At 51.0% G+C, this 27559-nt stretch overlaps 2 protein-coding genes across 7 annotated transcripts in view; one reads left to right on the plus strand and one right to left on the minus strand.

The window, feature by feature from the left end:
• Positions 1–261: 261 nt before the first annotated feature.
• Positions 262–27559, plus strand: part of CCDC61 (coiled-coil domain containing 61) — a 42496-nt gene continuing 15198 nt past the window's right edge. The window contains exons 1-15 of one of the 6 annotated variants that reach the window (XM_057314500.1): positions 270–316; positions 7272–7430; positions 7686–7768; positions 11872–12029; positions 13104–13265; positions 18734–18944; positions 19041–19123; positions 19803–19972; positions 20081–20156; positions 20491–20633; positions 20717–20795; positions 20972–21026; positions 21509–21587; positions 21686–21905; positions 25043–26118. In XM_057314500.1, coding sequence (XP_057170483.1) covers positions 7283–7430; positions 7686–7768; positions 11872–12029; positions 13104–13265; positions 18734–18944; positions 19041–19123; positions 19803–19972; positions 20081–20156; positions 20491–20633; positions 20717–20795; positions 20972–21026; positions 21509–21587; positions 21686–21783 — 1545 coding nt within the window. In that variant the 5' untranslated portion in view covers positions 270–316; positions 7272–7282 and the 3' untranslated portion in view covers positions 21784–21905; positions 25043–26118. Of the gene's footprint in view, positions 4112–7271; positions 7431–7685; positions 7769–11871; positions 12030–13103; positions 13266–18733; positions 18945–19040; positions 19124–19802; positions 19973–20080; positions 20157–20490; positions 20634–20716; positions 20796–20971; positions 21027–21508; positions 21588–21685; positions 21998–25042; positions 26119–27559 lie in introns of those variants that run through there. The other 5 variants (XM_026482010.4, XM_057314501.1, XM_048224016.2 and 2 more) reach the window with 5 other exon arrangements.
• Positions 22541–26339, minus strand: PGLYRP1 (peptidoglycan recognition protein 1). Its single transcript, XM_026482013.3, has 3 exons — positions 26050–26339; positions 23372–23493; positions 22541–22784 (listed from the first exon to the last, which is right to left on the minus strand). The coding sequence occupies exons 1-3, from the start codon at positions 26337–26339 to the stop codon at positions 22606–22608; spliced, it is 591 nt and encodes a 196-aa protein (XP_026337798.1). The 3' UTR covers positions 22541–22605.

Consider the following 27559-nt stretch of genomic DNA (forward strand, 5'->3'; position numbering starts at 1 on the left):
TCCTTCCAGGATTTCCTCCCCTCCGAAGAACAACCCTCCTCGCATGACTGGCAGTAGGAATTAGCCAGTAATAATTGGAGAGAAGATCGACGACCAGGCCCATTTAGGAATCTCTCCTCCGAGTTGGCCAATTGCAAGCTTTGGGGGGCGGGCTCGCCTCTGAGGCGGGACACGGGGTGATGGGCATCTGTTTTGACTAATGAGAACTCGGCTGCGAGTAAGCCAGGGCCAGTCAGAAGCGAGAAGGCCGGATCCTGGGGCGGGGCTGGAGCTTCGGCAGTTGAACCGCTCGCGAGGAGGGGTGCCTGTGGAGAAGGTGAGAGACGGTGGGAGTGGCGGGTGCGCGGGCCAGGGTGGCGATCCTGGGGGGAGGGGATGATCTGGGGGAGGGTGGGCTGCGGCGGGCAGCTGACCCGGCAGTGTAGGAATCGGGAGGGGGTGACCTTTAACACGGAGAGGCGCTTTGATATTGGTTTGTGAGGCAGAGGGCAGTGTCTGAGTGGGGGGTGGGGGGGGGAGGGATGTTTTGTATTTCGCGGGAGGGTCTTTAATGGGGAAAGTGTGTAAAGCTGGAGAGAGCAGGCGGTAAAATACAGAAATTCCCCTGTAATATAGCCTTGTGATTTAATGGAGGTTTTAAGGCGACCGGCTATTCTAGCGCAGTGTGGAGGAGCCGAGGTCCTTGAGATGAGTTAACAAGGTTTGATTTGGGTGGAAGGCAGGTGAAGCACTACACTGAGGGAGTGAATGAGTGAGAACTTCGAGGATGAAGGTGTGAAGCCGTGTGATACATGCAGCGTTTATTCAGGGCTTACTATGTGCCAGGTTTTGTATGAATTACTCTTGAACGTCCTAACACTCCTCCCGGTGGTTAAGACTGTGGGCTCTGGAGTTGGGTTGCCTGAGTTTAAATGCTGGTGTTGCCACTGGCCCTGCCACTGAACATCAGAGTGGCTTTGGGCAAATTCTTTAACCCTCTGTGCCTCAGCTTTATCATCGTTAGAATGACCTCATCTCTTCTCTGTCTGTACCACTCACCTGTCCTCACCCAGTCTCTTGGCTTCACATGCTGTTTATATAATGATAACTCCCAAGTGCCTGTCTACAGTCTGGATCTCTCCTCTGAACTCCAGACTCATTTGTCCAAAGGCTGACTCTTCTCTACTTGGAAGTCCAACTGCCATCCATGCTTTAAAAACTTGTCCCAAACCAAACTTGTAGTTTCCCCTTTCAACCTCCAAAGCCAGCTGGTGGCAGTTCCATTCTTTCAGGTACTCCCGCCAAAAACCTTCGAGTTGACCTTGAGTCTCCCATTTCCCTTGCCCACGTGCCATCTGCCAATCAGCATATCTCATGGGTCTATCTTCAGAATACTTCCAGAATCCAGCCGTATCTCACCACCTCCCTTGCTGCTGCTCTGATTCCTGCCATCACTTGCTCTTACCTGGTCTGTTGCAGTGGCCTCCTCGCTGGGCTCCTTAGGTCTGCCCTGGACCCCACAGTCGGGGGTTCCTGTTAAAATAAAAGTCAGATCATGTTGCTGTCTGGTCCAGGCACTCCCGTGGCTCCCACCTCACAAAGTACAAGTCCTTGCCAAGCCCACACTGCTCCACCCGATCCAGCTTGCCCTCCAGCCTGCCCTCAACTCCTGCCATTCTCCTTTGTTGACACTGCTTCAGCCATGCTGGCCTCCTCATTCTTCAGACATAGCAAATACATTCCCACCTGGAGAATGTCCTTGCTGTGCCCTGTGTCTGGATCATGTGCCTCCAGATGTCTACATGGCTTCTCCCTCGCTTCCTTCAGGTGTCTGTTCAAATGTCAAATCCACAGACAGGCCCTCACTGACCACCCAAGCTAAAATAGCTCCTGGCCTCTCCTCACTTGGGTTTGTTTTGCTTTGGTAACGCCACTACCCAACATATATTAGGGTTTGTTTATATCCCCTGGTTTCTTGGACTCCCACCCCCCACTAGAGTGTTGACTCCATAGGAATATATAATTTAGCACCTGGAAGGGCCCATACATGCTTAAAAACTGTTACTTGTATTATCATCATCACCGTTTCTAGGGTGGGGGGCAGGAGGGGGAGGCTCCCTGTGGTATAGGAGAGTTGAGCTGGGAGAGTCTTGGGTGGTGTGGTGGGGTCAAGATGGGCTAATAAACTGAGCAGACTGTGGTATCCAGGGGCAGAAGCTCTCAGATCTCAGAGCTGGGGGAGCTTGTAGGAAATGCAGATTCCTGGGCCCACCCCTAGAGGTTCTGCTTCTGTGGATTTGGGATCATGTCCAAGATCCTGCATTTTTAAAAATCAAGCACCTGTTTTCATGCTGAAGGTTTGCAGTCCTCACTTGAAGAAACAGACCAGTTCAGAGCTTGGACTGGAGCTCTCTCATCATTAAACTCCCCCTCTGTGGCTGTCCCTCTGCTGGGCAGTGCTGGGGACACTGGTGATTGAGACAGCTCCTTACCTAGCCTGGGAGTCAGGGAGGGCTTCCTGCAGGAATGACATTGGAGCTGGGACCTGGGGACAAAGGAGTGAGCTGAGGGGAGAGGACCTTGGCTGTATCTCCAGTGCCTAGAACCCGATTTCCTGATATCTCTCATAAATTCACAAGTAGTCCCTGATCTGTGCCAGGCCCAGGGTGCTGAAGATATAAGAATGATAAAAATGGCTCTGCCCTCTTGGGCTTCTGGTCTGTCGACTAATCGTCAGCTGGTTGCACAGATGGTAAACAGCTGACCGGGTGGCAGGCACTGTTTGAAGCTCCGTACATGTATTAATTAATTTAATCCCCACAATCATCCTATGTGAGATGGGAGCTCTTATTATCCCCACTTTAGTGATGGGAAAAGGCCCAGAGAGGCTAAGTGCCTTGCCCTGGGTCACATTGTGGGTAAGTGGTGGAGTGGGAGCTGAACCCAGGAGTCCTTGTCATGCGGTGTGTGTCATGCTTAAAGTACAAGGCCACACAGAAGGATTGGTGCCTGGAGGGAAGGGAGCAGAGAGTTATGGGAGGAAACAGAAGGGTAGCTGGGTAATGGGAGGGGGACCAGTGTGCCAGCCCCTCACTGCAGGATTCTAGGCAAATGTCAGTTTCATCCTCTGTAAAATGGGGGATGGTTACAGCATCTGTCAGAGAGCAGAATTAAGGACAAGTCACTGGTTCATGGGTGTGCATGGTCCTTACTTAAGGCAAAAAGCATTTGAGGGATAGTAGGGGAGGGGATTTGGATATTCAGAGGGAGGGTGGTGGGCTGCAGTGTGCACTATGGAGGGGCGGATCATGGGGAGTCCTTAAAGGCTTTTGTGTTTATATATTCTAGGGGGACATTGTGGACGTCTCTGGTCTATATTCTGGGGGAGTGCAGGGTGAAGGGAGGGGAATTCTAGCCAGCTAAAACTCACATGGTGGGGAGGGGTCACTCAGGCCAGGCCAGTGTGTATATGTGAGGTGGGAGGTATACTGTATAGGCGAGGACAGCTAGGTCCTGGCCAGACGGGAATATGTGGTGTTGGTGGGAGAGGGTGCTGCAGACAGTGTGAAATAGCCATCAGGGGTAGGGGCTGACGGAGGTGGTGATTTACCTGTGTCCTGTGTGGGAGATGGTGATGTGGAGTTGTTTTGGGGGAGCTCAGCGTGGAGGATTCGCGACTTCCACCCTAGGGCGAGGGCTGTGAAATCTGAAATAATCAGAGAGCGCTATTGGGAGGAGGAGGAGCCAGAGACCGTGATGTAACCCTGGAAACCGAGAGGGGAGTCACCTTAGTGAAAGATGAGAGGGAAAGGCCTGGGGTCGGAAAGCTGAGTGTGCTTGTGCGTGTGTGTGCGCGCGTGTGCGTGTGCGTACGTGTATGTGCGTGTGTGCTGAAGCAATGATGTCACGAGGCCGGAGAAATGGGGTCAGGTGTGTGGGCCAGAGTGGGGTGCTTGGGTGTGCACGCGGAGCGCGCAAGGTTGAAGTGCTGACGTCACGGGTTGGCGAGGGCGGGGCCTCGAATGCAGGGTCTGGAAGCTGAGACGAAGAGAAGCTAGGAGAGTCTTGGGACTGGAACGAAACCAGCAATCAGGATGGGCCACTGGTCACAGAGCAAGGACGGAGGATGCAGGTAGAAGTACAGGGTGGGAGTGGGGGAAGGGAAGGGCGCGGAGCCTAGGGAATCCCAGAATTGGAGGGGAGCGGGGAGGGGGTGTTCTGGGAAGGCTCTGCAGGGAAGAGAGGTGGAAAATGTGGGGAGGGGGAGAGAGGGTTTACATAGAATTTGGGAGGGAACAGAATCCAGGTGAAAAATAGGGATCATGTAAGACAGGCTGAAAATGGGGTAAATCCCCATTGTGGAGTAGAACCTTGGGCAAATAAATACGCAAGCGGAATCCAGGCGGAATAATAGGAGGGGGCAAAATTCAGGTAGAATGTGGGGGAAACCCCAGGAGAACATGGGAGCTGGTGCACGGAAAAGGGGAATGTGGCCCCCTGCCCCCAATCTGGGAGAGCCCAATGGCAGTAAGGGACTTGGGGAAGGGAGTGGAGAGGACTGGCTTCGGAAATGTGGTAGAAGGGGTGAGGCTGGAATACGGAGGGAGGGAGGTTCTGCAGCGGGGAGGGGAGGGGAGTCCATAATCTCTAGGCCCTCTGGGGAATGAGTAATGGGGAGCTGGCAGGGGTGTGGGGTTTATTTCATCAGCAGTTGTTGAGTGCTCACGACAACCGAGAAGAGGGAATGAGGGGAGGGGAGCAGGCGAAGTTTGTGGAGGTGTGAGAGGCAGGTGTGTGTAAGGGGACAGTGGAATTCGGGGAGAATATTCAGAGGCTTAATATCTGCGGACTGAGATGGAGGCTAATGACATCAGGCATTTGGATATGGAAAGGCCCTGTGATTTAGTGAAGGGCCGCTATTCTCTGGAAGAGAATGGAGAGTTTATGCGGGGGAGTGGGGAAGGAGGAGAGGAGAGCAGGGCTGGGTTGGTGGTGGAGATGGGGTGGGACGGGCCCCTTTATTCCTCTGTCTCCTCCCTGAAGTTGGGTACCACGAGTGGGGTGGTGAATTGGGCCCTGAAGCTGTGCGGCTCCTCAGGCGTTCTGCGGGTACCTCCAACGCCTTGGTAACCAGAACGGCGCGACCACTGATTGGCTCGCGGAGTCGGAGGGGCGGGGTCGGAGGGCTGGGTCTAGGACACCCGGTGGGGCGGGGCCAGCGCTGCCTGGCACCCGCACTGAGGACCAGGGGATGCGGGATATGTTGAAACGTGTAGCTGTTTCTTTGCCCATAGGTCAGGGACTATTAACCCCGCTTCCGAACCTCCAGAGAATGTGAGAGTGTGGATTTTCAAGGGGAAGAGGTCTCTTGATTTCATCAGCCGCTTCCAAACACGAGGGACCCCTCCCCCAAATAAACTGAAGAGCTTGGGTCTAGAGACAGAAGCCTGCCAGAATGTCTGGGCCTTCGGCGGTTGTCCTTGGGTCTTTGAGAAAGGCGATTTGTGGATGGGCAGCAGGGTGGTATTCTGGGAGCCTCTGAAATTACTTGGAAAGGGTTATGGGCCTATTCATTTATCTGGGGAGGGTTCAGAGATCTCATTAGACTATCAAAGGCTCCAAGACTCTTAAAAGGTTAAAAAACCACTGACCTTGAGTTTCAGGGCTCATCATATTCTGGCCTCTCAATATTATATTTTCTGATATCATCTTTTAGGAGGACTTCTTGGGGAAAGTGTGAGGAGCAAAGGATGTGGGGGAGAGAAGGAGACCAGGCTTTGGAGGGGTCCTCATGGTCTGGGTTGGGGCAGCCCTGGGTAGTTCTGTTTTGGGGGCAACTGTGAGCCTCAGTTTCCCCATCTGTACACTGGGGAGGAAAATGGGCTTGCCTTGTTTCTGTACTGCCTTTCAAGACACACAACAACATAGTAATGGTAATAATAATAATGATGATGATGATGATGCCCGTATGTGTATGAGTGCTTGCTGTGTGTCAGGCATTGCTCCATTTGTTCAAAGATTTTAACGTGATTAACTCATTTAATCCTTACACCAATTCAAGGAGATGAGCACTGTTACCCTTCTGTGGGCTACAAAGGCCTGCATGAGCATCATCTGGCCCTTGTATCTCATCTCTGTCCCTCCCTCATGCTGACCTTGCTGTTCTTAGAACAAATCAGGAACATCCCACCTTGGAGCTCTTGCCTGGCTGTTCCCTTTGCCTGGACACTCTTCCCCCAGATATTCACCCATCTCCTTATCCCTCTACAGGCCTCTACTCAGTGAGGCCTTCCTTGGCTACCTTAGCTAAAAGAGCAACCCCTACCCCCAGCATCTCCTTTCTCCAGTACTTTACTTTTTTTTTTTTTTTTTTGGACATTTTTATACCCCCAACTGTTGCTGCCCTCTTGAGGGTAGGGGCATCCTCTGATTTCTCATCATCCCCAGTATCCAGGATGGCATGTGCTTTTAAGATAAGGAATCTGGTCCCAGGAGAGGTTAAGTAACTTGCCTGTGTATGTGCACATAGCTGAAGCTAGATATGAACTCAGGCAGCCCAGGGCCTTCGTTCTGAACCCCCCCTAAAATCCACGCTGAAGGCAGAGATCTGCCACCTCATAGAACTAACAGCGAGTGGTAGCCCTATTGGCTAAGAGAAGGTACTTAGGCTTACAACAGAACAATTAATAAAATCGATTATTAATTCATTGGACATGATTTAAGTGTATCATTGATAATATACAGTGCGGCTGTTACCTCAACCTGGACCACTTTCCCTAGGTAGCCATATGGCATGTCCCTGACTTCCTTTAGTTCTCTGCCTGTAGGTTACCTCTTCAGGGAGGCCTGCCCTGACCCTCTACTTAAACTCTGCCCTGCCTGTCCTCAGTACTCTGTCCCCCTTTGCAGCTTGATTTTTCTCCACAAATGTTTGAATGAATGAATGAATAATATATAATGAGTATAAGGATTACTAAATTAATAATCAATAGTACTAGTCATGATTCTCTTGTCAGAAATCATATATTCTGTTAGCCAGCATGTGTTGGGCATGGACACAGTTCTAAATGCTTTTATGTGTATTGTCCAATTTAATCCTCATGACAACTCTATGAGGTAGATGCCATTATTATACCCATTTTCCAGATGAGGACATTGAGGCACAGAGAGGGAGTCTCTTTCCTAAGGTGCCAAAGCTGGTAAATAGTGGAGCCAGGATATGAATTCTGGCCTTCCAGCTTCGGAGCCTGGACTCTCAGGCGCTCTGGGTCTCGTCTCGTCCCTCTCTCCAGCGACACTGGCCATGGACCAGCCAGCTGGCCTACAGGTGGACTATGTCTTCCGAGGTGTGGAGCATGCCGTGCGGGTGGTGGTGTCTGGGCAGGTGCTAGAGCTGGAAGTGGAGGACCGGATGACGGCTGATCAGTGGCGGGGCGAGTTCGATGCCAGCTGTGAGTGTGCCCACCTGGGGTGGGTTCACCTGTCCTTCCCCGGGATCCCCTTCTCCCTGAAGATGAGGCCAACCAGGAACCCACCCATCTGCCTCTTCTACCTGACCAGAGACTCTCTCAGGTGGGGAGGAGGGGTGAAGGGCTCATGCCTCAGGCCAGAGGCACTGGAGTTGGGGGAAGTTGACAAGCTTAGATGTATTGCTCTTGGGCTGGGCAAGTGGTCAGACTTCAGGAAGGACTTTTCTCTCTACCCAGTCATCGAAGATCTGACTCACAAGACGGGGAACTTCAAACAGTTCAACATCTTCTGTAACATGCTGGAGTCGGCTCTCACTCAGGTAGGGGCCACGGCTGGCAGCCAGGGGAAGTTTCTGTTTTCTGGATCCCTGGGAAGGTAGATGCCCATCTGATGAATGCAAGACCCTCTACCTTGTCTTACCTTAAAGAGACAGGGCTAACTTTTTCATTCCCAAATGTAAGTGGTTGATTCTGATCCTTGTGATAGTTATTCTCATGTAGAAAATTCACGTCACAGAGAAATGTAAGAAGATAGAAAAAATCCCTCTACTCCTAATACTCATTCCTGGTAATATTTTATTAATATTTTGGTGAAAATCACTCCAGCCATTTCTCCACTACTTTATTTACTTGTGAAAGTGTGTGTGTGTGTATTTGCAGATGTATAATTTTATATAGTTGATATACTTCCCAAAGTATTATTTAACCTGCTTTTAAAAGATTCAACAATGTCTCATAAACATTTAGTCACATCAGTGGATATAGGTAGCCATTCGTATCATTTTTAGTCAGTATCTACAGTGTGCCAGGCACTGTGGCAGACAGTGGGATATGGCAGTGAACGGATGAGACAAAATTCCTGTTCTTATGAAGCTGATATTCTAGTGGGAGAAACAAAAAATTGAAAAAATATATAATGTCAAGTAGTTAAAAGTATTAATAGGAAAAAAAAAGCAGGTTGGAAGTTAGAGTGGCAGGGATGCTATTTAGCCATCATTTTAAAACTGTGAACTACATTATTTCTCTGACTATAGATAAAATTCACACTCATAAAATGATGACAGTGTAACAGTGTGTGATTTAGAAAGGGACAGTCTCTTATAATCCCTTTTCTATCCCCTACTTTAGACTGTTTAGTATGTGTAAGCTGTGTTGCATGATGGCCAAGAGCATGAACTCTGAAGTCAGACTTATTACTGCTACTTACCAGCTGGGAGCCCTGGGCCAGTTACGTCCCCTCCATGTCTTGGTTTTCTTTCTTTTTTTTGAGAGAGAGAGAGCGAGAGAGCGAGTGCACAGACAGGGGCAGGGGGCTGAGCAGAGGGAGAGAAAGAATCTTAAGCAGGCTCCACACTCAGCACGAGCCCAATGTGGGGCTCAATCTCACGACCCTGAGATCATGACCTGAGTTGAAATCGAGTCAGATGCTTGGCTGACTGAGCCCCCCCGGGCGCCCCATGCCTTAGTTTTCTTAACTGTAATGTGGGGATAACAGTAGTCCCTATTTCACAGTGTGGTGAAGATTAAATGAGTTCTGTGTAAAAAGCTTAGAATAGCATCTGGCTCATAAGTGCATTACAGATATTGTCTTTTATTTATTTATTTATTTATTTATTTATTTATTTTTTAAAGATTTTATTTATTTATTCGACAGAGATAGAGACAGCCAGCGAGAGAGGGAACACAAGCAGGGGGAGTGGGAGAGGAAGAAGCAGGCTCATAGCAGAGGAGCCTGATGTGGGGCTCGATCCCAGAACGCTGGGATCACGCCCTGAGCCGAAGGCAGACGCTTAACCGCTGTGCCACCCAGGCGCCCCAGATATTGTCTTTTAATTATTGTCATCAACTTGTGAGTTTGTCATCCTTGTTAGTGGTTGCTTAGTATTCCATATACCCATGTGGTATAACTCAGTGGTTCTCAAGTTTTTTGGTGTCATGACCTCTTCATGCTCTTAGAAATTATCGAGGACATCAAAGAGCTTTTGTTTATGCAGGTTTTATCTATCAGTATTTGTTTACCATATTATAGATTAAGTTGTTTTATAAATTAAAACTGAGTAATTTAAAGATATTTATGAATTTACTTAAAAATTACCATAATAAACCAGCTATATGTTAATAACATTTTTGTGAAAAATACATTTTCTAAAACAAAATAAATTAATAGGAAATATAGCATTGTTTTACATTTTTGCAAATCTCTTTAATGTCTTGCTTAATAGAAAACTACTGGATTCTTTTTTTTTTTTTTTTTTTTTTTTTAGATTTTTATTTATTTGAAGGAGAGAGAAGAGAGTACAAGCAGAGGAAGTGGCAGGGAGAGAGAGAGGGAGGAAGCAGTCAGGGAACCTGGGATTATGACCTGAGCGGAAGGCAGACACTTAACCGACTGAGCCACTCAGGCGCCCCAAAAACTTCTAGATTCTTATATGTGCTTCTGCATTCAATCTATTTTGGTATGTTTTGGTTGAACTATATGCAGAAAAATCTCCCTTACATAGATATGTAGTTGGAAAAGGGACTCATTAATTAATCAGGAAATTGTGCAGATCCTTCTTTGCTAACATACTAAAAGTGGATAGGTGGTAATTTCTTAAAGGTTTGTTGCAGTGTGGAGTCCAAAAGCCTATCAATGAACTTTTCTTTTTCTTTTTTTTTTAAAGATTTTATTTATTCATTTGACAGAGAGAGAGAGACAGCCAGCGAGAGAGGGAACACAAGCAGGGGGAGTGGGAGAGGAAGAAGCAGGCTCCCAGCGGAGGAGCCTGATGTGGGGCTCGATCCCAGGACTCTGGGATCACGCCCTGAGCCGAAGGCAGACACTCAACGACTGAGCCACCCAGGCGCCCCTGAACTTTTCATACTATGTTACATTAAACTCTATTGATATATCTTGAACTTTACTTGGATCTTTTACCCATTTTGTGATATTATGCATTGGTCATTTAAAAAATACGGCTCTTTGGGGCGCCTGGGTGGCACAGCGGTTAAGCGTCTGCCTTCAGCTCAGGGCGTGATCCCGGCGTTATGGGATCGAGCCCCACATCGGGCTCCTCCACTATGAGCCTGCTTCTTCCTCTCCCACTTCCCCTGCTTGTGTTCCCTCTCTCGCTGGCTGTCTCTCTCTGTCAAATAAATAAATAAAATCTTAATAAATAAATAAATAAATAAAAAATAAAAAATACGGCTCTGAGTTATACAGATCTTCTAAATGTTGACACATTTCATTATACAATATCAGGAAATCACATTCGTTAATATCCTCACTGATCTCACCAGGGAGGTCTTTCAACATCAAGAAGATATCAAGCACACAGTAGCAGATCCAAGTTTTCCAAAATTCTAATTTTTGCTGTGAAGTTTGAATTTTACCATTGGCAACAAATACCGTTAGCTGTTTTTCTCGAAGTGACAGGCTGACTTTGTTCATTTTTGAGAAAATGCCTGCCAGACACCCAAGTCTGAATAACCATAGTTATGTCTGTCAGTCGTTCTTTCAAGTAAAAATAGTGTTCCATGAAAAAGCGGCTAATTTAGCCCCCACCTCGATTACACAAGTGTTCTTCCTGAGACAACTGTCGTACTTTGGAATGCCACAGAATGTGTGCTTCCCATCTTGTCACAGAGTAGTAAAAAGCCATGTACTCAAGGATGGAGATTCAAGAAGATTAATAATTTTTACTGCTTCATCAAGAACATTCTAGGTTTGGGGCGCCTGGGTGGCTCAGTTGGTTAAGCATTTGCCTTCCGCTCATGATCCCGGGGTCCTGGGATGGAGCCCCACCTTAGGCTCCCTGCTCAGCAGCGAGCTTGCTTCTCCCTCTCCCTCTGCTGCTCCCCCTGCTTGTGCTCTCTCTCTCTCTGTCAAATGAATAAAATCTTAAAAAAAAAAAAAAAAAAGAACATTCTAGGTTTGATTTCCTGTGTTATGTTCATTTCTTCTTCCTTCCTGGCCCCCCACTGAGACTGCATGGCAAAGAGAATACCGTGACTACTAGTACTGTGATGCCGCTGGCTTGATTTGTGCTAATGGGCACCATCACTTTTACCCACCATTATTTTGCACCATTGGTATAAATGTCGGCATGGCAAAAAACATCTTAGTATTATTATGAAAATTGTTTCGACCTCATGGACTCCCTGAAAGGGTCTTGGGGACCCCCCGGGGTCTTTGGACAACACTTGGAGAGCCACAGCATTAAGCTGCCCCCCCATGGTTGAGCATTTAGGTTCTTTCCAGTTTCTCCCTCTGGCGTCCTTGTGCCAGCCCCTGGGGCAGGGCCGTCTTGATCATCAGCCTCAGTGTAGGAAAAGCCCAGTGAGCCCAGAGAATGGATAGGGCGTGCCCTGGGGAGGTGGGTTGTGTGCTCTGGGTGTGGCCATGTCGGGTCTCCTGGCATTTCCTCCCATCCTCTTCCAACAGAGCAGTGAGTCAGTCACCCTCGACCTGCTGACCTATACAGATCTGGAGTCCCTGCGGAATCGCAAGATGGGGGGCCGCCCAGGCCCCTTGGCCTCAAGATCGGCCCAGCTCAACTCCAAGCGCTACCTGATCCTCATCTACTCTGTGGAGTTTGACAGGTGGGGGTAAGGGACTGGCTCCAGGCTCAGGCTGGTGGGCAGGTGGGAGGGGGTGTGGTTAGAACTTGGGAACCTCTGTGGGCAAGGGGGGGTGGTGTTGCCTTTGGAATCTTCAGTGTTGAGATTTGTATCATTTAGTGTTGTGTTGGGCTGTAAATAGCAGAATACCTGTTGCTAGTGCTTTAAACAAACAGTAGTTTATCACACAACAAAATGTTAGGTGGGTGCCTATTACCCAGCAGTTTCATTAGGGACTCAGGCTCCTTCTGTTTTGTTTTTTGTCATCCGTAATGTGTTGGCTTTTTGACCTCCATCCTTATCTCTTCATGGTCACAAAATGGCTGCTGGCCCTCCAGGCATCGCGTCTGTATCAAAGCAAGAGGAAGAGAACAGGGCTGTGCTTGCTAATGGCATGTACCATTTTTTACCAGGAAAACGGAAGTGTTCCTAAAAGTTGCCCAACAGATTTCCTATAATATTTGGCCAGAAATGGTCTTGTGGCCTTTCCTTAATATTCGGCCATAAGCGGTCACATGCAGGGGATGCTAGGATAATGATAAACTGGCTTTTTTAGCCTGTGTAGTGGGAGGCAGCAAGGCAAAAGAGAGCTGGGAATGGTTCTTGGGTAGCCAGGGGATGGAGTCTGCCCCATTGGATAATGGCTCCTGGATTTTTAGTGGAAGGTTGTCAGTCCCCTATGCATAGCATCTGGTGGAGCAGTAGATCGAGGTCCCCTACCTTTCCTCAGCCAAGAGGTGACGCGAGTCAGGCCATTTAGAATCTACCCCTGTGAATCTGAATTAGGACTGTGCTTGGCAGCAAGTAACATGGTACCAGTGTTCATTCCACCAGCAATGAATGACAAGGAAGTTAGTTCAGACTGCACCAGGCCTGTCAGTGCCAGTGGTTACAAGATTGCTAGATGAGGGAGTCTGAGGGATGGCAGGCGGGCGCAAGAGATAGGGGAGCAGGAAGGGAGCTTGGAGTTTTCATACTTGAAGGCTTTCAGGGTCTGGTAGTTACCCTCGGGTGGATTCTTGGCCTCTGAGTTGCCACGGTTCTAATCCTCCTTAGGATTCACTACCCGCTGCCCCTCCCGTACCAGGGCAAGCCAGACCCTGTGGTCCTGCAGGGCATCATCCGCTCGCTGAAGGAGGAGCTGGGCCGCCTGCGAGGGCTGGATGGCCAGGATGCTCGGGACACCCGGGAGACTGAGATCTGGCACCTGAGGGAGCAGTGAGTCTGGGAGGGGAAGGCAGCTGGGGCTGGGTGGGCACCGCAGGGCCCTGTGCTCAGCGCTACTGGGAGGATGGTGGTCCCTCGTTCACCAAATATTTATTCTCAGTCCCTCCTCTGTGTCTGCTGTGTGCTGGGTGGTGCTGGGGACACAGCAGTGACTGAGTCAGTACTGGCCCTGCTCTCCTGGGACTCCCAGTCCAGTGGGGGGAGATAGCTCTGTCTGCAGACAGTGACGATTCACAGTGGGTGGAGCTTGGGAAGCCCAGAGGGGAGACTGGAGCCTGCCTAGTAAGGAAGGGGTGTTCTAAGTGGAGGGAGCAGCATGTGCAAAGACAGGGAGGGAGTAGGGCTATATCCGGTGCCTCTTTTGTACTGACCCCTCTCTGCCCTTCACGTAGTGGCCAGCCCAGGGGGCAGATGGTTGTTGATCATGTACCACCTGAGTTCAGCATTGCCAAGCAGAAATGTGTTTAGGCGGAAAAGCTAGTCTGTGCTGTAGGAGGCTGCAGCAGGAACCTGATGGGGTCTTGGGCTGGGTCAGGTGAAGGAGGCGGGGAACCGTGTTCTAGGCAGAATGAACAGCATGTGCAAAGGCTTTGTGTTTGGTAGGATGTCGTGAGAACAAGGAGACTAGAAGAGTAAGGTGAAGAAAGCAAAGGCTTTTGGGCACATTTCTGAGTAACCTACTGTGTGCTATGCACTGTGGGGTGCTGAATCAGGAACTCCATCCCCATCTGGAGGAGGCCCCACCCACTGGGGAGGGCAAATAATATTTTTATTTGTTTTTATTTTTTTATTTTTAAGATTTTATTTATTTATTTGACAGCACGAGAGAACACAAGCAGGGGGAGTGGGAGAGGAAGAAGCAGGCTTCCAGTGGAGGAGCCTGATCTGGGGCTCGATCCCGGAACGCAGGGATCACGCCCTGAGCCGAAGTCAGATGCTTAATGACTGCGCCACCCAGGCGCCCCATATTTGTTTTTATTTTTTTAAGTAAGCGCCACACCCAGTGTGGAGCCCAACGCGGGGCTTGAACTCACGACCCTGAGATTAAGACCTGAGCTGAGCTCAAGAGTTGGACACTTCACCGACTGAGCCACCCAGATGCCCCAATATTTTTAGTAATAACAATTATAATTATTACAGCAGCTAACATTTATTGAGCATTTCAGTGTGTGCCAGGGATTCTGCTCAGTGCTTTATGACTTCATTCCTTAAATCCTTGCAAGGTGCGCATTGCTCTTGTCCCCATTTTGCAGGGGAGGAACACTGAGGCCCAGAGAGGTTAGAGAACTTGCCCCAGGTCACACAGTGAATAATATCGCCAGGCTAGACCTTGAATCCAGGCAGCCAGCACCAAGCCCCCTTTGTTTCCTTTAGCTGCTGTGGTCTGTAGGCAGCTGTTAGGCCACTAGGCCAGAACTGAGTATTGGGGCTGACAGGAGTGGAAGCTCATGGAGCTGGAGAGCCTTGTGGGTCTTCCTGGAAGAGCTTGGCTGTGCATTGCTGGGAAGCAGGATAAGCTTTAGCCTCAGTTCATCCTCAGGACTCTGGTGTGTGTGGATGTTTGTGTTTCCCAGATTGGCCACAGCGTGGCACCCTTTGCCCTTCAGAACCAACCAGAACTAGTGAGGGTGGCTTGAGATCCTGTAGCTGGTCAGTGGCTTCTTATCTTCCTCTTCCCAACTTCCTCTTCCTAACTGGAGTGAGGGAGTTTGGGAAGACTCCAAATTCATTCATTCATCCATCCAACGTTTTTCCGGTTCACACTGTGTGCCAGGCACACTGCCCGGCCCTAGTTAATGCTTCTTGAGCCCTTACTCAGTGCCAGACATGGTCCAAGCATTCTTCATAGATTCTTACAACCTTATAGGTACGTATTATTATTGTTATTGTCCCACTTCACAGAGATGTGAGGTCAGACTGCTTAAGGTCACCCAGCTTGTAATAAGTGGAGTAGAGTCAGACACAGTTAGCCTGGCCACAGAGCTCAGGTCCCTCACAGTGACCAGACAGCTGGAGTGAGGATCCAGACAGAAAACAGATAATCATACTGATAAATGCCAGCTCTAGGAAGGAAATGCACAGAGAGCATGAGAGCAGAGAAGAGACGGACGTGACCTAGCCTGGCTGGGGGCAGGGGATGTGTTTGAAGGGTGAGAGAGGGTGCTCCAGGAGGAGGGATTTGTATCTGCAAAGAGAAACTTGGCTGGAGAGGAAGATATGGAGGGAGGGGGAGAGGAAGGGAAGGGGGAAGTCAGCTAGATGGGGCTGAATGGGAAGCTCCTTGGAAAATATAGGGGAGCCACAGATTTTAAGAAGCTTTTTATTAGGAAAAATTCCAAGAACACACAAAAGTAGACAATAGGATCATACCCATGTACTTGTGCCCCCGATTCAATGGTTATCTACGTTTGGCCCATCTTGTTTGATCTACACACTCCCTTCTCCCTGAGAAGCAAATCCCAGACATCGTGTCTCCTCTGTAAATACTTCATTCCATCTCCATGGTTAATGTAGTCCCCTGTCCCCTGTATTTCCTGTGAAGTAGTTGTTAAACCTAAAGGCTCGTCAGATTTACGTTTCTGGTGAGACACCTTCCTTGGTGGCGCTGTGTGCTTGCCTACTGTCAGGTGGTGTTGGGGCTGATGAGTTCGGATGTGGAGACCTGGTTCCTTCTTATTAAGTTCCCATCAGCCCAGCATCTCTTGGTACTTTTCATTTGCTAAGTACCAATGAGGTTGAGCAGTTTTTCATATATTTAGTAGCCATTTGGATTTCCTCTTTTGTGAGCTGCCTATTCACCTGTCATATCTATTTCTCTTCTGTCATCTATTTCTTACTGATTTCCAGGAACTCTTTGTACAGTCAGGATATGAGCCCTTTGTTAATTTTATATATTTCAGAAACCTCCTTGCCCTCTATTGCTGGCCTTTTTACTCTCTTAATAGTGCCTTTTGATAAACAGATGTTCTTAATTTTATGTAGATTAATTTATAAATTTTTTCTCTGAAGTTAGTAATTTTTATGTCTTCTCTTAGAATCCTTTTCTCCCAGTATCATGAAGATATTCTCCTATATCATCTTCTATAATTCTTTGTCTTTTGCTTTTCACATTTATGTCTACAATCTACCTGAAATTGATTTTGGGGGAGGTAGGTGTCCTTTCATCGTTTTTTCACATGACCAATCAGCCCGATGACATTTACTGAAAAGAGTATCATTTCCTTGGGCGCCTGGGTGGCTCAGTTGGTTAAGCATCTGCCTTTAGCTCAGGTCATGATCCCAGGGTCCTGGGATCGAGCCCCACATCAGGCTCCCTGCTCAGTGGGGAGCCTGCTTCTCCCTCTCCTCCCCGCTTGTTTTCTCACTTGCTATCTCTCTCTCTCTCAAATAAATAAAATCTTAAAAAAAAAAAAAAGTATCATTTCCCTACTGCTCAGCCATTGTCAACTTTATCACAAATAATGTTTATATATGTATCATACATCAGGTGAGGTTCTGTGCTCTGTAGACCATTGGTTTGTCTATCTTTGTGCCAGCACCACACTGTTAAAATTATTGTAGCTTTAGGGGCGCCTGGGTGGCACAGCGGTTGAGCGTCTGCCTTCGGCTCGGGGCGTGATCCCGGCGTTATGGGATCGAGCCCCACATCGGGCTCCTCCGCTGTGAGCCTGCTTCTTCCTCTCCCACTCCCCCTGCTTGTGTTCCCTCTCTCGCTGGCTGTCTCTATCTCTGTCGAATAAATGAATAAATAAATCTTAAAAAAAAAAATTATTGTAGCTTTATAATTAGGCTGATACTGGGTAGAGCAAGTCTTCTGACTTTTGGTTTTCCATTTTAAGAATTTTTTTGGTTATTTTTGGAAATTTACATTTCTTTATAAATTTTAGAATCAATAGGTTTTTCAATACAAAAACGTAAAACTTGTTGGAATTTTTTTAAATAATAGCTTGAGATTTTATTCTTTTTAAATAGTATCTGCACCCAACTTGGGGCTCGAACTCATAAACCTGAGACCAAGAGTCGGATGCTCCACTGACTGAGCCAGCCAAGGTGCCCCAAAACTTGTTGGAATTTTTATTGGTATTGCATTGAAATATAGAAAAATTTAGGGGAAGCTGAAATCTATATAAATAGTGAGTATTCCAGTATATAAACAATATACCTCTGCATTTATTTGGGTCTTATTTAATGTCTCCATGATGTTATTCCATCATACTTTTGTTAGATTTTTTCCATCTTTGGACGATTTTGCTAATGGTTTCTTGACTTTAAATATAAATCATATTGATGTTTATATACTTTATTTATTTAATTTTTTAAAAAAGATTTTATTTATGTATTTGAGAGACAGAGAGAGCAAGAGCGGGGGAAGTGGCAGAGGGAGAGGGAGAAGCAGACTCCCTACTGAGCAGGGAGCCTGACTTGGGGCTCAATTCTGGGACCCTGAGATCATGACCTGAGCTAAAGGCAGGCAGTCAGTTGGTTAACTGAGCCACCCAGGCGCCCCTATAATTGTATTTATATGTCAATTTTATATCTAGTAACTTCGGTCTGTTTTCTTATTATTTCTTATAATTTGTAGATTTCCTTTGATTTTCAATATTTATAATCATTTCATCTGCAAATGACTGTTTTGTTAATTCTTTCTTAATCCTTATCTTTCATTTCTTTTTCTTGCTTTATTGCATTGGCTATGACGTTTAGTGGATATACTATAGAAATTCAACTTATTTTCTGTTGGCATACATTTTGGTTATTTCTACTCTTTTTGCTATTGCAAATAGTGCTGCAACGAATAGCCTTGTGTGTACATCTTTTTCTCAAGGATGGTTTTGAGCATAGTAATGATCTGATCGGATTTGCATTTTTTTAGAAAAAATTATTTATTTTAGAGAGAGAGTGAGAGAGTACTAGCAGGGGAGGGAGAGGGACAAGCAGACCCCATGCTGAGCGTGGAGCCTGATGGGGGGCTCCATGTGGGGCTCAGTCTCAGGACCCTGAGATCATGACCTGAGCCAAAACCAAGAATTGGAAGTCCAACCAACTGAGTCACTCAGGTGCCCCATTGGATTTGCATTTTAGAAAGAGTCTTCTGGTGAATAGGAGGTAGTGAAACCTGGCGGGGAGGCCTGGGGGGAGTCTAAGGCCAGGACCTCAGGGCTAGGCTTTCATGGTATAGAGAAGGACAGGTTTATGATTTATTTTGGAATTGGAACTCACAGGGCTGTGTCCTCCCCGTGGGATGAATGGGAGTGATATGGCCATGGTCTTCCTCATGTGGGGGAGGTGGAGGAGGAGAGATGATGGACCATGGGGACAGCTGGAGTGGTGGGGCCTCATTCTCCCGTTCCTGGAGCAGGTGGAATTGTTTGTGCCCACCCCTATGGAGAAGTGAGAATGATGGGATCCTGCGAGCCCCCGCTCCCGACTCTTGTCTTCCCACCATCCTCTTCCACCAGGGTTTCACGCCTGGCAACTGAGAAGCGAGAACTGGAGGCCCAGCTGGGCCAATCACGAGAGGAGGCTCTGGCCGGGAGGGCGGCGCGCCAGGAGGCTGAGGCCTTGCGTGGGCTCGTCCGGGGCCTGGAGCTAGAGCTGCGGCAAGAGCGGGGACTTGGACACCGCGGGGTTGGCCGCCGCAGCCAGGATTGCCGGCGCCTGGCCAAGGAGGTGAGGGCGCGGGGCGGCCGGCGGGAGGGGGGTAACTTGTGGGGCTTGGATCTCGGCCTCAGTGTGGTCCTCTATGTCTCTGTTCACTCCTGGCAGCTCGAGGAGGTGAAGGCTTCGGAGCGGAGCCTGCGTGCCCGGCTTAGGACAGTGAACAGCGAGCTGGCCGTGTACAAGAGGGGGTGAGAGACGCGGTCTGGGGTGGGCGGGGCCAGGGGCTGGGTGGCAGGGCCTGGGAGGAGGTGTAGGGTCTGTGGATGGGAGGGCGGGGCCCAAGGTGTGTGGGCGGGGCCTGAGTGAAGGGGAGGCTGAGAGTGGGTGGGGATGGAGGGGTGGAAGAAATCTGATGGACTGCATGGCGCGGAAAATTGAACATGGCAGGGTGAGTCTGGAGAGATGGAGAGGGCTTGAAGTGTCAGTCAGGAGGCTGGGGCTGGAGATAAGGACGGGGGGGGGGGAGGGGGGGAAGCCGTGGGTTCTAAGGATCTTGTAGAGTGAAAGGGCGTGGCCCAGCTGGTGGGGATCTGGTTGACGTCCAATGTTCTTTATTGGGGTGGGTGATGGAATATTGGGAAGGATTTCTAGGGAGCTGGGGGAGACCTCAGGAAGAAGGGTCCGGTGAAGGGGGTTTGCTCGGATGTAGGGAAGTGACAGGTTCTTTTGGGGGGGTTCTCTGGGAGTCCAAGAGGGGCGGAGCCTGGGACAAGGTATCTGTGGGGGTCATGTGCGAGGGCGTGAATGTCTAGTTGATGCTGGGTTGGACCTGAAGGTTCGGAGATGGTGTGATCCGAGAAGAGGCTTGAGATAGTTGACAATAGGAGCTGGCTGGCAGGAAACTGACAGTGGGTCCTGTGCTCCCAGGAGACGGACTCCGCCGGTGGCACCTCCCCGGGCCCGGGAGGATCGGGCTTCGTCATCGCGGGAGCGCTCCACATCGCGTGGTCGCGGTGCCACCCGGTCTTCTTCCCGGGAGAGTGGCCGGGGGGGCCGGGGTCGAGGCCGCCCTGCCCTCCCCTCACCCTCGCCCACAGGTCTCTGCCCTGCCCTGCTCGTGGGAGGGTGGGGGATGGACTGGAGCTGTGGAGACCTGATTCTGTGACCCCAGCCTCTTCTCTCCACACTCTCCCACCCCATCCTAGGTAGTCGCGGGCCCCGTTTCGACCCCACAGCTTTTGTGAAAGCCAAGGAGAAGAAGCAGAGAGAGATCAAGATGAAGTTAGCTCCCATTTCCTCCTTACCTGCTCATATCCCTGGCCCTTTACCTAGCCGTTCCCTGACTTGTGCTCTCATCCACCCCATCTCCCATCTGTCTCCATCATCTGTCACCTGCTCCTTCTCTCCCCTTCCCTTGCCCGCTCCTGCTTTTCACCAGACCTCCACCTCCTCCCCTGACTCCCACCACCCGGTCTGTGTGTCCGCATGCCTTTTCCTTCCCTTTCCTGTGTGACCTCAGCTGGGTTACTGGCCCTGGCTGTGACCCATAGGGGCGCAGCGACGCCATTCCTTGCATTAGTTGGGGACATAGGTGGGCGTCTTCTCCGCTCCCCAGGCGGCAGCAGCAGCGGAACCGATTGGGCAGCGGAGGAAGCGGGGACGGTCCGTCCATCTCCTGGTCTCGCCAGACTCGGCCCCCCGCTGCTGTGAGCGGCCGAGGGGACACGGCTAACGGTTCCCGAAACCGCAGCTCCTCGGGTAACTGGGCTGTAGCGCGCGGGGCGGCCGGGCTGGGAGCCAGGGGCGAGCACGGGAGGCTCACTCTCTCTTCCCTCCTCTAGTGGACAGTTTCCGCAGCCGCTGCTCCTCGGCCAGCTCCTGCAGCGAGTTGGAGGATTTCTCCGAATCCCTTCCTAGAGGGTAAAATTTGGGCCTGGGGAAAGGACCACCTCTAAATGGGTATCTGGGGAGGCTGGAAACAGTCTTTTGCAGGGAGACTGGGTAATGGAGGCGGGAGCCTGGCAACCACCAGGGAGGGCGAGGTGGGAGGTGCCCACGGCTCCTCAAGCTGGTCCCTGAATACTCTTTCCTGTCAGCGTTCGCCGCCGAGGGAAGCCTCCCAGCCCCACAACCTGGGGTGGGTGCAACACGGTGAGTGTCTTTCCCCAGACCTTGGAGGAGGTAGGGGCAGCATGAAACCACCAGAAGCCCATGATTCCATTCTGGGGGACTCAGGTTGCACAGGTGTTTCTGAAATGCGTCTGGACACAGAATGTTTTGAGACCATTGGATTGGAGGGGAGTGTGGGGGTGGGGTGGGGTAGATAATACCGGCTAAGGGCACCAGCCCTGGCCTCAAATTGCCAGCTCTTAAAACCTGGCCCCGCCTTCCTATCCCCTGTGTGACTCCCGGGAGTTCTCAACCTCAGTTTCTTAATCAGCTAAATGGGGATGGTAATAGTATTAATCTCAGAGGGTTCTGGTGGACATACCAGGAGGTGATTTTGCATCTAGTAAGTGTCCGGTGGGTGTCAGCCCTTGTTCTTTGAGGTCTTTAGGTTCAAAATTTCCAGTGGGATCTGGGGGACAGGAATAGTGGGAGGGTACCTAACCCCCGCTTCCTGTCTCCCACAGCAGCAGAAGTCCACCCCTCTGGAACGCGGCTGCCATCAGAGACACCTGACCAATTCAGGGGGCTGGGTCCCTATAAAAGGTGAGCCCGGGACTCCACATCACCCCCGCCCCTGCCCCACAGCCCGAGGGCAGCGTATTGGGCCCTCACAGCCCCTGTACCCCCACCCACTCTCACAGAATACAGCTCCGACCACCAGGCGGCAGACATGGCCGAAATAGACGCTCGTCTGAAGGCCTTGCAGGAATATATGAACCGACTGGACACACGGTCGTGACCTCGACAGGGAGTACTGCCCCTCCATCCCCCACCCACTGCTGGATTCGGAGTGGGGGGGGGCGGCGTATCCTTCCAGACCCACTCAGGCTCCTCCCCTGCTGGTGCTCACGGGGGTTTCAGGTGTGTGAAGCCTTGACCCCCTCCTCCCCCAAGCACTGCATGCTGGGAGGGAGGGTATGTGCATTTGTAAATAAACATATTTGCCCTTGGGATCCTTCAGCTTATGACTGAAGGGTGGGGCTGGAGTGGGGAGAAATGAAGATTGGGTGGTGGGTGTCAGTGGGACCTGCTGTATTTCTGGGCATGTCTCTGACTGGGAGGCACTTTGGGGCTCAGGGTCAGGAAAAACTTGCATACTCTCTAAAGCAATGAAGGGGGGACCTGAGGGGTGGTAGCGAGCAGCTCATCCCCAAAGGGGTCCAAGCAGAGATGTTGCACAGGGTATCTTTGGCTGAGTGGTAGAGAAGGGGTGTCTTGGAGCATGGTTCATGACCCCACAGGACCCCTGAGCTGCTGTCAGTGACATCTGGGCCACCTTGGTGCTGATTCCTGCGCTCTGACCTGAGACCTCTGGGTTCTGAGCTGTGACGTTCCTTCCAAGCTGGGATCTCTGGGGTCTTGGTTCAGGGTCGGGGCCTCTGGGTTCTGAGCACCAGCAAGGACAGAGTGCTGGGCCTGGGGTGGGTGGGAACGGCTGGGGTCTTGTGGGAGGTAGAGAGGGAGGGGAGGCGTGTGGTGGGACACAGAAACAGATTGAGATGCACCTTTATTGGAGGGGGAGGTGGTGGGGTTTCTAGGTGTGGCGAAGATAGACAGGTTCTCACTCGTGGTAGTGTGGCCAAGTCCGGATGATCTCATAGAGTTGGTCGCCTGGAGAGAGTGTCTGCTGGACATCCCGGTGTCCTTTGACCTCGTACGTGGGGCTCAGTTTTCCCTGAGCCACACCACAAGCCAGCAAACCCTGGGCCGCCCTGAGGGCCCGGGGTGGAGGTGACCGCTCTGGGGGAGACAGAGGCAGGAGTTAGGTTGGGGCTTCCTTGAGGGGCAGAGGTAATATGGGGTAGTGGTTCCAATTGTGCACCCTGCCCCACTAGGGCCCAGAACCGGGTCTGCCAGTCCCCTGGCATGGACTTAACATTGCTGTGCCTCAGTTTCCTCATCTGCAAAAGGAGAGAATGATGGCACCTGTCCACAGGGCTGTGGGACAAGAAAATGAGTTCTTTTATGTAAAGCCCTCACAGGAGAGTGCCTGGTACAGGTTAAGCCCTCAGCAAGTGTCAGGATTAGAGCTTATCCTTCCTCCTCTGGCCCCCACCCGACCTCTGGGTCCTACCCGTGATGGTGGCTATTGATCAGGCACCTGCTACAAGCCACGGACTGGCCGAAGAACTTTTATGCAGATTAACCCATCCTGGCCCAAACCGTGTGGTGACAAAGAAATGGTCATTATCCAAAGGAGGCGATGAGGCTCGGAGAAGCCGACTCAACTTGCCCAAGGTCACAGAGCTTGGAGGTGACAGAGCCTCCCAAGGACTACATCCCCCAGACCCCAGGTCAGCCCGCCATGCCAACAGCTGGACACTTACCCATATAGTTACCCATGAAGGAGATGCCAATGGAGATGGGATTCCAGGTCATGCCTGTGTGATCACCCTTGGTGTCCCAGCCCCGGCCCTCATACACGAGCCCATCTTCTCCGATCAGGAAGCTGCATGGGTTGGTGGGGTGGGCTTGATGAGTAAGGGAAGTCGTCCTCCCTCCCTTCCTCCCCTGTGCCCTGCTACTCACACACAATTTCCCCCAACATCTCCCTCTTCTGGCATCCGATGCCTCTGGCCCCTGCCACGTGCCACGCACAGCTCTACACCCTCACGGCCACCCATGAGTCAGTACTGCCCCCATTCTGCAGGCAGAGAATCAGAGAGGTGGGGGACAACTGCCCACAGTCATACCGCCAGACAGGGACAGAGTCCGGATTCTCACCCGGGTCCCTGGGACTCCCATGTGATCCTATTCCTTGCTTCCTCCAGCCTCCCGGGAGGATTTGTTGAGCTCTTGATTTGCTGAGTCCTCTCATGCAGTCCTCTGAGGCAAGTGCTCTGTCATCCCCAAGGTCGTGCCCCATAGACCCCTGCCTCTCAGAACTCTCCTCTGAGAAGCTCTTCTGCCCTTGGCCCAGCCTGCTTCCTGCTTTCTTTTCCCTGCTGGGGTACCCTGAGTGACAGGATCTGGGACTCAAGGATTGGCATCACAACCAGATACAGACCCTGGAGTCCCAGCATCTGCCTCTTGGAAGTTTCCAGTCCTGGCATCAGATCCTTAAGACTCATTTGACACGTCTTGATTGAGCGAGTCTGATTTGGCAGGTTGGAATTAACTAGAAGATCAGCATTTTGGAGTTGCAATATCTGCTGCCTCCACCCTCTTGCTCTCACAGTCACCAAAGATGTAAAGAATGTTGGAACTTAAGAATCTTTGGGTCCTGAATCTCCCACGCAGGAAGCCAGATGCAGAATCTGGCTCCGAAGAGACTAGAAATTCCATGGTGATGCTGGCCCCCAGGACTGGGCCGGTTATAGCCTTGCCACAGCCCCAGCACCTGGCACAGCCAATTGGGACTCCCTGTGTATTTGTGAAATGGAAGCATCTAGTTTAAACCTCCAGCACCACCACCAGGTGGGTAAAGTGAAGAACCCTTTTTATAAGTAAAGACACTGAGACTCACAGAATGTGATGTGACAAGGGAGATCCAGAATGTTGGGATCAGACTCTAAATCCTAAAATCTGAGAAACAGACTTCAGTCTGCTTTTTCTATCAGAAGATTGAGGCCAGAGGCTGTGGAGCCAAGCTTTGTTTTCACTATCTCATGGAAACTTAGAATCAGACCACCTGAATCTTGGAGACAAAGCCTGGAAGTTAGAGCCTTTGAATTGTAAAAGCTTGAGCCAGAAGAGCTGGGGATATCCTCGGAGGCGTCTAGACTTCCAGTGAAGTCCCTGGATTTCCCAGCTTCACCCCAGTACTATTGGAAGCTGTCTCTAAGGGTGGAACCCGGGAACCTGGATTTCCAGTACAGTGACTGGTGCTTACTAAGGTCTGAGTACCTGTAGGGTTCAAAGTTCACTCGCTGGGAAGCCCTTGTGTGGGACCCTGGCCTGTTACACTGGAAAGGGAGCAGGAGGGCAGGGGCGCAGACGCAGAGCTAAGTAATCCTTTGTTTCTGCCGTCACCCACCTGCGGTCTGTTCTCCCCACAGCCGCCAGAGGGAGCTGCTTCCATCTAACAGGCTCACATCCCTCCCATGGTTCCTGTCTTCCATGGTGGTCCACAAGGCCCTGCGACCAGGTCTTCGTCGTTTCATGTCACTCCTCCCAGCTCCCTCCAGCCATCCTGACCTCTGTCATTCAGGCGTGACCCTCTCACTTGCCCTCATAGCCTTTACCCCTGTTGGACCCCCGGCTTACCACTCCCGCAGCCCCCCATCCCAGAGCCACCTCAGTCTACCCCCACCTCCACCCCACCCTGTTGCTTCCATTACCAGCTGAATTCATCTGGTTGCCTTTGCTTGTTTCCCGCCTGTTCCTCTCTGTTGGTCTTTAAATCCCATAGGGCCATATTCACACTGTTCTTGTGTCCCCCATCCCAGCACCCGGGCAGGGCCTGGCATATAGTAAGTGCCTAAGGGCAAGAGCCCATGAACTTGGGGTTCCCATTGTGTGCCAGGTGGTATCCTAAGGGCTTTGCATGTATGTATTGGCTGATTTAGTGACCCAGTGGGGGCCACAAGCTGACTTTGCAGAGGGGGGAGAGGAAACTAAAGTGGGGAGAGGGTTCGTGACCCTGCCCCAGGTCTCAGCAAAAAGCAGAGCTGAGAGTGGACCCTACCGCCCCCCCTCCAACCGTCCCCCCCCCCCCCCCAGCCTGCTTGTCTACCTCCCAAGAGAGGCGTGGACTTTATGGACTCCAGTGTAGAGGACACTTTCTTTTGTGTTGGCAAAGTGTGTCCCTTCCTCTGGGGAGAAAAGCTTGGACTTCGCCCTTTCCCCTCTTTCTAGCACCTGCATGCCGCGGGCACATGCGCAGTCCTGTGTGCCCGCCCTGGGGAGAGACCAAGCCCGGGGAGAGGCTGCCTAAGCTGCGGGGGCTGGCAGCCAGGTGGCTTTAGAACTGCCGGGGGCGGGGCGGGGGGGGGGGTCCCTGAGGCCTGCATGCCTTTCCCTACACCCCTCCGGGCTCCAGCCTTTGCCTCTGCTCCGCACTCACTTGTAGCCCACGTCACACCAGTTGAGCGTCCCCGCGTGGTAGTTGTGCACGTTCTGGACCTGGTTCCGGCACGAGGCCGGGCTGTCGCAGGGGCTGCCGGCCGTGTGCGACACCACCACGTAGCGCACGGGCAGTTTCAGCTTCTCAGAGCACTTGGACGCCGGGGCATTCCACTCTCTCCGGGGCACTACGGGGCAGCAGGGATGTGGGAGGTCTTCTTCAGGCACTCCAAGCCCGAGTCCAAGGAAAGCCAGGAGGGCCCAGGTGAGCAGCGCGCTGTGGGCAGACATGGCAGGCGAGGCACGCAGGGATGGCTAGGAGCTCGCCGCTGGCCCTGGCCGCCTTTATCTGCTGGGGCCGGGCAGTGGGGAGGGCCTTGCTTCACACCCTGGTGGGACAGGCGGGTCACACTGTACCACTTCCTTCTCTGGCAGGACCGCAACAGGATGCAGTGTGGTGAGGTGGGGAAGTGGAGAGCCCATGGCAAGCCAAGGGGCCTCTCTCCTAGCTGAGAGTCAGGGTGGGGAGGGGCAAGGGCCTGGCGCTCTGCCCAGCTTTGTCTCTGCTCAGTGGGGCTTTGAACAACTCACCAGGAACGTTAACACAGAAGCTGGAGGCCTGGGCCTCCGTTGTCTTTCTCCTGGAAGGACTGGGGTAACAAAGGCTCCCCCCTCTTTTTTTCTTTTTTTTTTTTTTAATTGAAGTAAAATTAACATACAACTTTATGTTAGTTTCAGGTGTAGGACATAGTGATTGGATAGTTCTGGACATTACTCAGTGCTCACTGTGATGAGTGTGGCCCCCGTCTGTCACCAAACAATGCAATAGCATTCTTGTTGACTATGTTTCCTATGCCGTACTTTTCATCTCCATGACTGTATAATGAGAAGTTTGTACCTCTTAATGCCCTTTATCTGTTTCACCCACCTCCCACCCCTGCCACCTCCCCCACCACCTGCCAGTTTGATCTCTGTGTTTAAGAATCAAAAACTCCCATTTTAAAAACACTTCTCCTGGGCTCAAGCCTGAGGTCATTTAACCCTTGCAGCGAACTGAAAATGTTGAGTGGTGGGAAACCCATTCTGCAGTCTAGCAAACTGAGGTGGGGAGAGGGGGTCATAGTAGAGCCTGGTGGCCCACAGCCTGGATTCAGAACCAGGCTGCCTGCATTCGAATTCTGGCCACACTGCAGTGTGTGGGCTCCTGCAAGTGAGCTTTCTGTGCCTCAGTTTTCCCCACCTACAAAATGGGGATGGTAATATAAAGTACCTGACTCAGAAGGTTGACGTGAATTAAGGAATTCAGTGGGTGGACAAGGGTCGAGCCCTTACACAAGGTCTGGCTCCTAGTGCCACATAAGGGCCACTGGGACTCCAACTCAAATCTGTCCTTAGTAGTCAGCAACATGTTTTGCATTGGATGACACTGGCAGCTCCATTCTGCGCAGGAGGGACTCTGAAGTCGAGAGAGGAACAGCCATTTGCCCAGGGCCACTCAGTGGCTTGAGATC

The sequence above is a fragment of the Ursus arctos genome, unplaced genomic scaffold (assembly GCF_023065955.2).
Source record: "Ursus arctos isolate Adak ecotype North America unplaced genomic scaffold, UrsArc2.0 scaffold_19, whole genome shotgun sequence".
Lineage (NCBI taxonomy): Eukaryota > Metazoa > Chordata > Mammalia > Carnivora > Ursidae > Ursus > Ursus arctos.

Excerpts from the sequence above, each read along its gene's own strand:
- PGLYRP1 (XM_026482013.3), bottom strand. The coding sequence starts at position 26,339 with ATGTCTGCCCACAGCGCGCTGCTCACCTGGGCCCTCCTGGCTTTCCTT. Across the intron at positions 23,494-26,049 it reads TGGTGTGACGTGGGCTACAA|CTTCCTGATCGGAGAAGATG; the intron begins GTGAGTGCGGAG and ends CAACCCATGCAG. Across the intron at positions 22,785-23,371 it reads CTTCATGGGTAACTATATGG|AGCGGTCACCTCCACCCCGG; the intron begins GTAAGTGTCCAG and ends TGTCTCCCCCAG.